At 42.0% G+C, this 14,466-nt stretch overlaps 1 protein-coding gene across 1 annotated transcript in view; it reads left to right on the top strand.

Moving 5' to 3' along the window:
• The first annotated feature begins 4,346 nt into the window (after window positions 1-4,346).
• DDX10 (DEAD (Asp-Glu-Ala-Asp) box polypeptide 10) overlaps window positions 4,347-14,466 on the top strand; it is a 285,003-nt gene continuing 274,883 nt past the window's right edge. The window contains exons 1-2 of the mRNA XM_011926680.1: window positions 4,347-4,661; window positions 13,896-13,956. Coding sequence (XP_011782070.1) covers window positions 4,476-4,661; window positions 13,896-13,956 — 247 coding nt within the window. The 5' untranslated portion in view covers window positions 4,347-4,475. The remainder of the gene's footprint in view (window positions 4,662-13,895; window positions 13,957-14,466) is intronic.

A 14,466-nucleotide genomic window follows, 5' to 3' on the forward strand; every position in this document is an offset into this window, starting at 1 on the left:
GAGGCATATTTTGGGGTTACATATTCTGTTTTATTTTTTCCACTATAGAAAGCTATGTAAAACAAGTGTAGAATCTACTGAACTATTATTAGGCATATATCCTCATACCTATCACCTAGGTCAAGAAATTGAACTGTGCCTTCCATTCCATAATTCTTGGAGCATTTCTTTATTTTCTGGCACTTCAAGATATTCCAGCTTATCTTGTACTTTCTTTGTGTCAGCCCTGGAATTAGCTATTTCTTCAAAGAGCTCTAGATCATTTGACTGGAAAAAAATGGTCTTTACAAACTGAGATCTGGGCAATGATTTTGCTCATCACTACCATTATTATCTTGCTAAATCAGATAATCTTTTAAAAAAGTTTTAAAGTACTGAAAGAATATAATGATCTTTTCAGAGTTTTTGAGACGTGCAATTTGAATAATTTTGATGATAAACTGTTGCAAACTTACAAATAGAAACTAAGTGATGGATAATATTAGATGGGGTATCAATGTATGATAAACTACAAGTATTACTTTTTTTTTTTTTTTTTGAGATGGAGTCTCTCTCTTGTCGCCCAGGCTGGAGTGCAATGGCGTGATCTTGGCTCACTGCAACCTCCACTTCTCGGGTTCAAGCGATTCTCCTGCCTCTGCCTCCTGAGTAGCTGGGATTACAGGTGCGTGCCATCACACGTGGCTAATTTTTGTATTTTTAGTAGAGACAGGGTTTCACCATGTTGGTCAGGCTGGTGGTCTTGAACTCCTGACCTCAGGTGATCCACCTGCCTTCGCCTCCCAAAGTGCTGGGATTACAGGCATAACCCACTATGCCTGGCCAAATATTACATTTTCTCCCTAAATTTTAGTATGGACCCTCCCTCCCCTACTGGAGTATTGCCTCTTTTTGTATTAGTAGCAGTAGTTACCAGGCACATTTCCAAAATTTTTTTTTAAGTTCTTTAGGATCTTTGGGAATATTGGTTGGCAGTGGAGAATATAGAGTCTTAAAACGTGTTAAAACATATTTCATGTCCTCGGTATCACAATTGGAAGCCTATCTAGGGATCATTTCTACAGAAAACAAGGTATTGGAGCAACTAAGCATAGAAACCATCGTAAAGCTGTTGTTTTAAGTGATCAATATATTAACTATTTTCATCACAAATTATTAAATCCTAATGACTTTGGAATGTGATATTGAGTTCTTGTGACTAAAATTTGAATTTTCCACTATTTTATGTTAACAATTTGATTTATGTAACACACAAAATGACTCTCTGAAGAATTTTGTTTTGTTCTCTGAGTATTCCCTGTTCTTATTTCTTGGATATGAGGCTTTATTTTGCTAAGAATATTGATAATGATTTTTTTGAAGGCTTATTTTGCTTTCTGCATTAGTTTACTAGTTTTGGCTTAAAACTTTTAAGTTAAAGGATGTTGGGGTCCGCGTGTTTCCTAAACAAAGGAATGAACACACAAGACAACACAAGACAAGACAAACATGGCGGCCGCCCCGAACGACACACTCCGCTTTATTTTATACAGTCGTTTGTGGAATGTTACCAAGTCACAAGACACATTGTTGTTTTTCTGACTTTTCCCTGACTTTCTGGATTTTCAAGATGTTTACACATAACAAGCCCCCAGGATCTGCCGTTTGCAGCTGGCTCCTTTGTCCTCCCTGCAAACAGGGAAGGAACACCCTGCTTCGTTTGCAAGAGCAGGACTTATTGGGAACCTCTCGTTTGCGAGCAGGTAGTCCTCTACAAAAGGATTTCCTAAAATATTTGTTGGTCTTTGGTTATTCTCCCATATTTAAGAATAAGGCTGATTAGAAATGAGTGAATGGAGGGCTTATTAACTGATAAGTTTCACTAAAGAGCAAGGGGGTGGTTAGTGACTTGCCATTTATTTGGCAGCTGCCAAAATGTCTTTTTTCTTTTTTTCTCTTTTTTTTTTTGAGAGAATCTGGCTCTGTCACCCAGGCTGGAGTGCAGCGGCAGTATCAGGACTCACTGCAGCCTTGACTTCTGTAGGCTCAAGTGATCTTCCTGCCTCGGCCCCCTAGTTTCTGGGACTAAGGTGTGTGCCACCAAGCTTGGCTAATTTTTTTGAATTTTGGTACCAACAAGGTCTCACTATGTTGCCCAGGCTGGTCCCGAGCTTCCAGGCTCAAGCAGTCCTCCCACCTCGGCCTTGGAAAGTGCTGAGATTATAGCTGTGAGCCACCATGCCTGGTCCCTAGATGTTATTATATTGAGATCTTTCTCTTGGGCATTCAGTTTTCCTCGAGTTGAACCTTCCAGTTTCTTGCCTGGGGTGCATAAATGCCTGACTCCTACAGTTTTAGGGAAAAAGTGAGTTATAGCTGAGGGCCTTATTGTTCTGTGAGTATGCATATGTGGTATACATATGTAGTAAAGTACACATCACATAAAATTTACCACTTTAGCCATTTGTAAGTATACAATTTAGTTGCATTAAATACATTCTCATTGTTGTGCAACCAATTGGCAGAACTCTTTTCATATTGCCAAACTGGAACTCTGTACTGATTAAACAATAACCCCCGCATTGGCCCTTCCCCGAGTCCCTGGCAACCACCATTCTACTTTCTCTATCATTTTGACAACTCTAAGTACCTCATGTAAATAGAACCATATATAGTATTTGTCCTTTTGTGACTGGCTTGTTTCACTTAGCTTAATATTCTTAAGGTTTATCCACGTTGTGGCATGTGTCAGAAATTCCTTCTTTATGAAGGCTGAATAATATTCCATTTTATGTATTTATTATGTTTTGTTTACTCATTCATCAGTTGACAGACACTTGGGCTGCTTCCACCTTTTAGCTATTGTGAATAGTGCCGTGGTGAACACGGTGTGCAAATATCTGAGACCCTGCTTTCGTTTATTTTGGCTACACACACCCAGAAGTGAAAATGCTGGCTCACGTGGAGTTCTATTTTTAATTTTTTGAGGATGTATATATACTTTTATATAATCACTCCTTTTTTTTTTTTTTTTTTTTTCAATCAATGTTGACCAGGTTGGCCTCGAACGTGTGGCCTCACCTCCCCGAGTGCCAGGGCAACCGGCCTGAGCCACCGCGGCTCCCAAAGTTTTTTTTTTTTTTTTTTTTTTCAAGTAATCACTCCTTATTGAGCTTTACTGTCTACCACATCTAGTGTCCCTGAGTGTGGAAATTCTCTAGTTCACCTCCTGTCCTCACTCCCTTCCGATAAACTATGCCCTGTTTGGAGGATGGACATAGAGTTGAGAGTAGTGATCTGGATATGTGGGGTTTGAAAGGGAATTTGAGGGCCCAAAATTTTGCCTGTGAACTTTGAACTCAATTTTCCAATTTCCTTTGCCACAACTGAGCTCTCCCACCCCATCTGGTGTTTTCCTGGAGGCTGTAGCTAAATGTGTCAAAAAAACTCAATTCATTGAAAGCCAGTTCACTTAAATGGCCAACTTGCAATAACTTTTCTATTACCTCCTTTTTTTTTTTTTTGATGGAGTTTCACTCTTTTGCCCAGGCTGTAGTGAAGTGGGGTGATCCCAGCTCACTATAACCTCCACCCCCCGGGTTCAAGTGATTCTCCTGCCTCAGTCTCCAGAGTAGCTGGGATTATAGGTGTGTGCCACCATGCCTGGCTAATTTTTGTGTTTTTAGTAGAGACAAGGTTTCACCATATTGGCCAGGCTGGTCTCGAACTCCTGACCTCAGGTGATCCACTCATCTCGACCTCCCAAAGTGCTGGAATTACAGGTGTGAGCCACCATGCCCGGCCTCTATTACTTACTTCTTTACGTTTAGTTATCATTTTGTCTCCATAATAACATTTTAAGGTAAATTCAGTTTGATTCCGTTCCAGTTTCCTTGCTGTTGCAGCTAGAGTCTTAGAGGTTCAGAGGAAAAGGAAAACCTAGAGGGGCATTAGAAGAATATAGAATATTCATTTTTATTCCTGAGGAAGTACAAACGCCGTGGATGGAAATCAGAGGTCATTAGCTGTTTACTTTTGGGCAAATCTTTTGACTCGTTGACCCGAAATGTGCAAAACGAGGGTCAAAATTTTCATTCACAATTTGTATGTGGGTACACACACACTCAGGAACGCTTCGCAAAGTTGAACCTGGTGTAAATGTGTGAACACCCCTTAAAGGTTCAGCGTATGACGTCACCATAGTAACAACAACAGTGCGCATGCGTCTTTTTAAAGAGCCGGCGTGCGCCCGGCGTCTCTCAGCCCGCCCCCGTTTCCCCAGACTGCTCCTCCCTGCAGGAGCCAATGCGCCAATCACAACCCTTCTTTTCATTGACGTCGTTGGCGCGTGCCCCGGTTTCAAAAGCTCGGGGGCGGGCTTTTGGGTTCGCGCATGCGCCTCTGTGCATTTTCCCCATGCTGTTTCCGCGATCCTGGCCTTAGGTGTCTCGTGTCTGTGGGTGAATCGGACGGTTGCCGCCGCCGCCGCCGCCAAAATGGGGAAAACTGCCGACCCTCCGGGTTCGGGAGCCCGACCCGACCCGGTGCGGAGCTTCAATCGCTGGAAGAAAAAACACAGCCACAGGCAGAACAAAAAGAAGCAATTGAGGAAGCAACTGAAGAAACCCGAATGGCAAGTCGAGCGCGAGAGTATCAGCCGCCTCATGCAGAACTATGACAAGGTGAGGCTGGTGCTGGGGAGGGGGCTCGGGCCGGCCAGCAGCGGGGCGGCGTGTCACGGCGGCGAGGGATTGCAGAGTGGGGGCGGCGAATCTGTCACTGGGACCCGGCCGGGAATGGGAGGTCACGCCGGGTGCCACAGCTCAAACCTCTGCACCGTCCTGGCCACTCTTCTGCTTGCCACACTGTTCCTAAAATAATGATAGAAATGCGGCGGTACCTAAGGGTAGAGAGACTAATCCTGTATAGCTACAGTCATGTTCATAGTAATAATGCTGATGACAATAATGGTAATAATGACACCTGCATTTTAAAGCACTCACCGTGTGCTTACAGTAATTGTTTGACTTGATCTGAGGTATGGATATTAATAATCCTACTTAATAGGTAGGAGAATTGAGGTTCTAAGAGGAATGAAACTTGTCCGATTCTCTCACGCTTAGTAGGTGGTGTGGAATTGGAAGCTAGATCCATGTCTTTCTAATCCCACAGCCTTTGCTTTTAACCATGAAGCCAGACTGCATGCCTCAACATCATCTATGCTCCTTCCTGTGCCCACCTCATTTCTCCACAGGCTTCATGTCCCCATCCAAGAATTGGCCTAGAAAAGCTGGACCGCTGGTCTGTTTCTGTCACATATCATCCTCATATTGTAGCTCTTGTTCCCAGATGAGTATACCTGCAACGATCACTTTGACCTCCTGACTTCTTCCCCAAACTCCAGGCTCCACAGGTCTGTCAGTTCCTTTTTTCCCTTTCTCTAAATCCCATGTTTGTTGGCCTTCACCCACATCATTCACCTTCTCAGCCCCCTTCTAGTGCAGTACAATCAGGGATTTAATAGATGGAACATTCTTGGAATTAAAGTTGCCATTGTAACAAATTACTGCAAACTTGGTGGCTTAAAACAACAGATATCTTGAGGTCAGGAGTTCGAGACCAGCCTGACCAACATGGTGAAACCCCGTCTCTACTAAATATACCAAAAAATTAGCCAGGCGTAGTGGCAGGCACCTGTAATCCTAGCTACTCAGGAGGCTGAGGCGAGAGAATCGCCTGAACCCGAGAAGTGGAGGTTGCAGTGAGCCGAGATCATGCCATTGCACTCCAGCTGGGGTGACATGAGTGAGACTCTGTCTCAAAACAAACAAAAAAACAACAAAACCCAACAACAACAGAGACTTACTGTATCACAGTTCCAGAGGCCACACATCTGAAATCAGTTTCACTGGGCCAAAATCAAGGTGTCAGCAGGGACATGCTCCCTCCAGAGGTTCTAGGGGAGACTCTGTTTCTTGCCTCTTGTAGTTTCTGGTGGGTGCTGGCATTCCTTGGCTTGTGGCTGCACAATTCCAGTCTCTGCCTTCTCCTGTGTCAGTCTACCTGTGTTCCTCTGTTATAGGGACGCTTGTGATTGCGTTTAGGGCCTACACACATAATCCAGGATAATCACCCCATCTCAAGATCTTTAATCACATCTGAAAAGTCACTTTTGCCATATAAGGTAACATTCATACCTTCCAGAGGTTAATACATGGACATAAATTGGGATCATTTTTAGCCTGTTGTATCCTAGCTCCACCATCTCAGCAGACCATCGAGCTAGAAACCTAGGAGCAGTCTTAGGTACTTCCCTCTTACCTACTCCAGTCCATCACACTGGTGATCTGCTTAAATTTTTCAAATGCTTCTTCATCCCTACTGCATTGTCTTCAGCCCCCATCATCTCTTGTCTGGATTACTATAGTAAATTTTGCTTTCAACAGGGATCAGCAAGCTTTGTCTGTAAATGATAGTGAATGTTTTCAGCTTTGTAGTCATAAGGGTGGAACTACTTACTCAATTGTGCCCTTGTAATACAAAAGCTGCCATAGAAATACTTAAATGAATGGGTGTTGTTTTTCAGTAAAACTTTAATTAGTGAAACAGGTGGCTGATGGAATTTGGCCCCTGGGCCTTAAACCTTTCTAATTTATCCTCTATACTTCTGCTAGAATGATTCTTTCCAAGATGAAGATCTAATCATTTTACTCCTGATTAGAACCCTTCCTTGGTTCACAGTTACTTGGTTCACAGTTACTTTTAGAAAAATTGTCAAATTCAGTGTGTCAATAAGAAATACAACTCTTCAGTCTGCTGAAGAGTAAGTTATTTGTGGTTAGACTGACCTGGTTTAAATCTCACTCTCTTCGGGTATTGGCTAGTCAGGTTTCTTCACCCCTCTAAGTCTCAGTTTCTTCTTTCAAAAAAACAAGTTATTAGCCACCCAGAGTGTTGTAAGGCCCAAATGAGATAATGTGTATACACCAAGCGGTACATGATAGGCATATATGAAGGAACAGCTTGCAATTTTGTGAGTTGTCCATGCTTCTTGTGCTTCTTATCCTGTTACTTGACGTTTCCACTGCGTGCAGTGAGCGGACGCGTCTGCCCACTCTCAGGAAAGGTACTCTTCCTTCAAGATTTAGTGCAAACCCGTCTTCATCACCTCCCCTGACTGAGTTAGGGCTACTGTGCATATGAAGCATTTTGTAGAAACCTTTATGACAACATTTATCAACTGTCTGCGATGATTGGTTTCTTTAACTTTTTTTTTTGCCAGATACTTTTTTATTTAAAATATTAATGAAATAAATGATTCATACAAAATACTATGATATACATGTGACACTTAAAGGCTGATACAACAATTATGTGCCTGCCAAATAGCTGAAGAAATAGACAACTAAATATTACAATGAAACATTTCTTATCCTAACAAAATGGCAAACCAGCATAGGCAGCTGGATTCCTCCCTCAGCTCTGGGGAAATTTTAGAACTCAAAATAAAATTACAGACAAAATTAATGTAATAGACAAGGGGAGTACATAGGAATATGCCAGAATGCTATAGTACTTGTTAATTAGGCAAAGCAATTTAAATGGGTCTTAAGTCTATTATAAGAGCAAATGGAGAAAATATTATATAAACAGAATAAGAACACTAAATTTATGCAATACAAAGTATAAATGAAGAAAAGAACTGCAAGGAAAGTATAAAAAATGAAAAAATACTTTTAAATGATAGTAATATTAGGTCCTAAAATAATAGAAATTGCAATAAATATAAATGGATTAATCTGGTCAATTAAAGTGAGAGACTCTAAGATTTTATTTAAAATATGTAACAACATATTCTTTGCAAGAGAAAATATGAAGATATAAAAAGAAGAAAGCACATATTAACAACTTTGAAGTCTACACTGTGATGCCATTAATTACATCTCCTTCCCCCAGAGGTATTAATTACTCCAAATTTTGTGTCTATTATTTCAGAATTAGTTTACTATTACTATGTAACAAATTATCACAAGCTTAGTGGCTTAAAACAACATACACATATTATCTCACAGTTTATGTGTGTCAGGGGTATGGGCATGGTTTAGCTGGGTCCTCTGTTCACAGCTTGACAAGGCTGCAATTAAGATTAAGATTGACTGAGCTGTGTTCTCATCAAAGGCATAACCAGGGAAAGATCTAATTCCAGACACCATAGGTTGTTAGCAGAATTCCTCTTCATGTGGTTATAGGATCTAGGTTTCTGTTTTCTTACTGGTCATTGACTTGGGAACACTTCCAGCTTTTGAGAGTCTTTTGCCACATAGGTTTTGCCATAGACTTACAACATCACAACATGTCAGGTTACTTCAGGGTTAGTAGGAGAATGTTTCACTTCTGTCTGTGAATATAGAAGAATGACATTGCACCGCCTTTGCAATAACTTCTTTAACTTTTTAAAAAAACTCTCCTACTAGACCATGAACCTTTCAAGGTCAGCAACCAGTGATATGCTCATCTTTGCACTCCCCAGAGTCTGATAGCACAGTGCTTGTCCTTGAGTAGGTGCTCAGTCAGTGTTTAGATGTTGTTTGCTGTAAGACTAGACCTTTCCCAGGCAGCTTTGCTCTGGTTGGCAGCATTGGATTATTCTTTTTTTGTTTCTTGTTTCAGTAGTAATTGTGAACATTCATCAGACTTTTATGTGTGCTGGCTTTCCGTATACTCACCACAAATAACCCTGTGAAATTGTTCCCGTTATACAGGTGAGACAACTTTAAGGCACAGCAAAGTTAAATGATTTGTGTAAGGTTAAACAGCTGGGAGGTGAAAAAGGCGTTCTGACCCAGGTAGTCTGATACCAATGCAGCAAACCACTATGCTTTATTGCGTTGCATTTATTTAAACCACTACGCTTTACTGTGTCCCATTTGTTTCACTGTTGAAGGAGCAGCTTTTCCCCCCGCTAAGCATTGTTCTGTTTTACTTCTTTAATTTTAGAAATATTTTCTCAAGATTTGGTTGAGAAATAAATGCAGTGTGAAATCAATTGTCAAGGTTAGCAATACTAGGATATAATTATTTGAGTAGCAGGCTTATCATTCTCTAGGTAACCAAGGTGCAGGCCTTCACTATGTGGCTCCTCAGGTGGTAGCATTGTACATAAAACTTACTAATCGCCATGGTACACCGGTGGTGCTCAGTAGCCTCACTGGTGAACTACTGAACAATTTGATTCCGAAACCTTTCGAAACAATTTGACAGGCACTTGTCTAGGCGGGTGTGAGTATACATGTAAAAAATACATGCCCAAGTCCCTAGGGAACCTGGGCATGTAGGGGTTGATATAGTGTGACACATGTTATATTAGTATGTATAAAATGTTATAATACTTTGTAACATGTACCTCAGTGCTGTGGAGTTAGAGGATGGTGTAATTAGGGGAAGTTGAGTTATCCTATACTGAGCTCCTGCTGGTCAGATGCATTACAAAAAACAGGCTTCCTCTGGGTATGCTACCTTTCTTCCTGGTGGTTGCAACCTCAGGCCTGGCTTGGGGAGCTGATGTGGGCTGGATTTCAACCTCTGCATCTTATTCGTAGCAGATTTCATTGTGGAGTGTACAGACTGTCCAGTGGTTTACAGTTGCCAAGAATGGAGCTAAGCTTTTTTTTTTTTAATCAGAGTTCATCAGATAGAAAAGATTGGCAAGGATGTTCTAGGTGGAGGGAACATGGGGAAATACAGAGAGGTGAAAATGCATGGCATTCTTTGAGGGAGGAAATGCTCCTTGGAGTGTTGCATGCATTCCTGAGTTGGTTTCAGATGGGTTCGAGAAGGAGGTTGGACTGTGATGACATTGGAGGCTGCAGCAGGCAGTATAATGGCTTCCGAAAGTGTTACATCCTAATACCTGGCACCTGTGAATAGGTTAGATGGTAAGGGGTAATTAAGGTTGCTAATCAGCTGACCTTAAAGTAGGGTGATTGTCCTGGATTGAGTAGGCCCAATGTAATCACAGGTGTCCTTAGGTGTGGAAGAGGGAGGCAGAAGGGTCAGTGTCAGAGTGACGTGATGTGAGAAAGACTTGGAGTCTGTTGCTGACTTTAAAGACAGAAGAGGGTCACCAGCTAGGAATGTGGGCAGCCTCTAGAAGCTGGAAAAGGCGGGGAAATGGACTCTCCCCTAGAGTCATCAGAAAATAAATGCAGCCCTGCCGACACCTTGTTTTTGGCCAAGCGAAACCCATTGTGGACTTTTGACCTCCAGAGCTCTAAGGTAATATATTTGCGTTGGTTTAAGCCACTGTTTGTGGTCATTTATTACAGTAACAGTAGGAACTTTATACAAAGGCCACACGCAAAGACTTTATCTGAAAGCCATGGGAAGTATGTGGCAGGACTCTATAGAGAATATATCCGAGCTGTAAAGGTTGGAGGGTAAGAGATCAGGTTGGAGACTATTGGTAGAGTCTAGGTCTTGGGTCCTTTGAGAGGCAGATGACAAAATGGGATTGGGTGAACTGGAGCTTTAGGGGTTACAGGCGCAGGAGGGGGATTGTCTGTGAAGGCTGAAGGAGAGGGAACAGGAGGAGGGAGGGAAAGGAGAGAAGGATGGAAGGAGGAGCAGGTAGGAAGAGTCTTAGACTGCAGCACGGTTGCAAGTAAACCTTCATCCAGTCTGATGGGGAGTCACTGATCCAAAGTTGTCCATCAGAGGAATCCCCGGGCTTGCAGTAGCACTGCTGAGCCCCGCCATTGACTAGCAGCAGCCCAGGGGAAGCATGGCTTTTTCATGGTGAGCCTAGAAGAGGCCCAGCTGGCTGGCATTGTCAGTCAACTGTACTACTCACAGGAGGAGGGTGGTGTATTTCTAAGGGGTGGTGTGTGTTGGAGGGGCTGCTGGAAAACTAGGGATTGAAGCTCAGAAATGTTGAGCTAGCTGTGTTAGTTCAGCAGCTGTTTTCACTATTGCTGGATGACTCTTTGCACCTGGGATGCATTTAGACTAATCAGCTGTACTGTATAGAAACTGCATTCAAATCCTGATTTTTTTTTTAATCAAAATTTTGTCTGGTGTAGTTGAGGCAGTTTGCTGTTCTTGACTGCAGTAGGTGGAGCATTCTAGGAAGTTTCAATGCTTTTTTCACCAGGCATTATTCACTTTAGCGAGAAATAGGCATTACTAGAGAGTTGTGAGAGGTATAAGAGGATTGTCAAATGTCACCCTTTTCTCCTTCTCCCCTTTCCAACTTTTCCAATAGCCATGGGAAGCCTTTAATAAGGACCATCCCTGAAATATCTCTTCCCTGAATTCAGAAGAATAGCGAGACAGATTTGTAGACTGAGTATGAGTATTATGGAGATGGAAGTGATTTTTTCCCCCCCTAAGAAAGGGATAAAGGCAAGGGGAAAAGAGTTATTTTTCTGAGGTGGAGTCTCGCTCTGTGGCCCAAGCTGGAGTACAGTGGCACTGTCTCTGCTCACTGCAACCTCCGCCTCTTGGGTTCAAGCGATTCTCCTGCCTCAGTCTCCCAAGTAGCTGGGATTACAGGTGTGTGCTACTGCGCCTGGCTAATTTTTGTAATTTTAGTAGAGACGTTTAAAAATTTAGAGGTATTTTTAGGGTTTTGCCATGTTGGACTGGCTGGTCTTGAACTCCTGACCCCAGGTGATCTGCCTGCCTTGGCCTCCCAAAGTGTTGGAATTACAGGTGTGAGCCATCGCGCAGGGCTGGGTTATTTTGTTTGTAGGAACCATAGCCATCTCCTGCTGTGGCTGCTCTGTAGTCCTTGGAATATAACAGAATATCTAGAGCAGGGTCAGCAAACTCTTTTTCTGTAAAGGGCTGGATAGTCTGTGTTAGGCTTTGTGGTCCGTACAGTCTCTGCAACAGCTACATAGACAATAAGTAAATGAATTATTGTAGCTGTGCTCCAATAAAACTTTACTTACTAAAATAGGCAGCAAATTGGATTTGGCCTGTAGGCTGTAGTTTGCTGGACCCTATTTTAGAACAGCAGCAGAATCGAAATTTCCTTTTCTTCATCTTCTTTTAAAGAATATGGCGTGTGAAATCCCAGAACTTTGGGAGGCCGACGCGGGCGGATCATGAGGTCAGCAGATCGAGACCATCCTGGCTAACACAGTGAAACCGCGACTATACTAAAAATACGAAAAAATTAGCCGGGCGTGGTGGCGGGCGCCTGTAGTCCCAGCTACTCTGGAGGGTGAGGCAGCAGAATGGCATGAACCCGTGAGGCGGAGCTTGCAGTGAGCCGAGTTTGCGCCACTGCACTCCAGCCTGGGCGACAGAGTGAGACTCCGTCTCAAAAAAAAAAAAAAAAACCAACCAACCAACCAAAAAAGTTGTATAGGTTTATATTGTAATGCTTGATGGAAGAGTGCTGGAGAAGTTTCATTCCCTCCAGGAGGTTAACTGACTTTAGGAAGACAGATGTGCTGTACAATGTTTTGTTTGAGGAGCTCATTTTGCCTGTAGTGTGTCTCTTGCTGGGGATTGAAGAGTGTGTTGGCAGCCTGCCTCCTTCTGTAGGCATTCCATTCCCTTTGAAAACAGTTTTTTAGCTGACAATACCACGAATGCAAGGGTGGACCACACCTACTTTTAATGCCTTGTTTGGAAGATTATCTTCTAATTGAGATTCCTTGCTGGGACAGTATGTTATTTGAGTAAACCATTCTTGTAATGCTGTTACACTGATTCTGCCTCCTTTCCAGTGATATCTGAAATGATTTGTAGGGATTAAGACAATGTTTTAATATTTGTATTTTCAGCATTTGAGGGCACATAGTAAACCCTGCTTGGGCTATGTTAAGAATCATAGAAAAGATGTGTAGAATGTAAAATGAAATACAACTGTCATCCCTTTACTGCCTAGAGTGTAATTTAAGTAAATTAACCATACAAATGCAGCTTTTTCCTTTTGCGAATCATGAATAACTGCCTTCAGCATCTGTAATAAAATAATTCTCCTGGGCAGCTGAAATTCAGAAAACTGGGTTTGTGCTAATAAAGAACGTCAGTATGGCTAACATGGTGAAACCCCGTCTCTACTAAAAAAATGCAAAAAATTAGCCGGGCGGGGTGGCGGGCGCTTGTAGTCCGGGCTACTCGGGAGGCTGAGGCAGGAGAATGGCGTAAAGCCGGGAGGCGGAGCTTGCAGTGAGCTGAGATCCGGCCACTGCACTCCAGTCCGGGCGACAGAGCGAGACGCCGCCTCAAAAAAAAAAAAAAAAAAAAAAAAGTCAGTGATGAATAATGTAAAGTTAGAGAGCAAAATGGTACTTATTGTGGCTTCAAAGCATTACAGACATTTCCCCCCCGATTATTTTAAAATAATACTCCTTCAGTAACCTCAAAATGAATAGTTATCAGGTTGGATTTCATAGGCCACTGATTTATGGTTAAAACTTTGAAAGGATTGTGCTAACAAGAAATATTTCTCCCACTTATTTCACTCTTTTTTCCAAATTGTGTGTATAGAACTATTTTCATTGTGATCTGTGGTTTGTAGTAATTTTGTCTTTATTTCTTAAATTGATATCCCTTGAAGGATGATAGGAAGTATATTTTCTTCCTAAAATTGATGTGGTTGATGCTTTACTATGTTAAACATTTTGGAGGTTGGAGTAATATGTGTGCTGTGTGTGCGTCTGTGTGTATTGGGTGACTTTTTTTTCCTTACCAATTGAAATGCTTACAAATGTATATTCGATTCAGGGATAGCCTCTTCAGCTCATATTTCCTTTCAGAAGGAATGATGGCTTGTAATTAGAAGTGATGACTGAATTCAACCCTGCATTACCAAGGATGAGCTAGGCAGTACAATGTGGAGAAAAAATGGCTGTGTTATGAAACAAATTAATTACCCAGATTCCTTTTTCTTTTTTTTGCAGATAAATGTAAATGAAATTACAAGATTTTCAGATTTTCCCTTGTCCAAAAAAACACTGAAAGGTAGGTATATGGTGATCGTGGGATGTGTTATTGGATTTCTTGGCATTTTTGATAAATGGGAGAAGATTTAGAGAGTTTAACCTGAAAAATCTTATTTTGGCAAATTTTGATACCATGAAAACCAATGAAAATAAGCAATTTTCAAGTTTTAACAGTATGTTATTCTCTTTCTTTCTGGACTGATGAAAAGAAAAACAAGATTCCAGCAGCCTCTGAATAAAATGAAATCTAATTGTGTTAGTTAAAATAAGCAAGGAAATAAACCAAGAGGGGACACTCTTTGTTTGCTAGGGCTGAGATGACAAAGTATCAGACTGGGAGTCTTAACAGAGACTGATTTTCTCACAGTTCTGGAAGTTGGAAATTTGGGATCAAGGTGTTGGCAGCATTGGTTTCCTCTTAAGACAAAATAAGGGGCCGGGCGCGGTGGCTCAAGCCTGTAATCCCAGCACTTTGGGAGGCCGAGACGGGCGGATCACGAGGTCAGGAGATCGAGACCATCCTGGCTAA

The sequence above is a fragment of the Colobus angolensis genome, unplaced genomic scaffold (assembly GCF_000951035.1).
Source record: "Colobus angolensis palliatus isolate OR3802 unplaced genomic scaffold, Cang.pa_1.0 Scaffold7, whole genome shotgun sequence".
Classification (NCBI taxonomy): Eukaryota; Metazoa; Chordata; class Mammalia; order Primates; family Cercopithecidae; genus Colobus; species Colobus angolensis.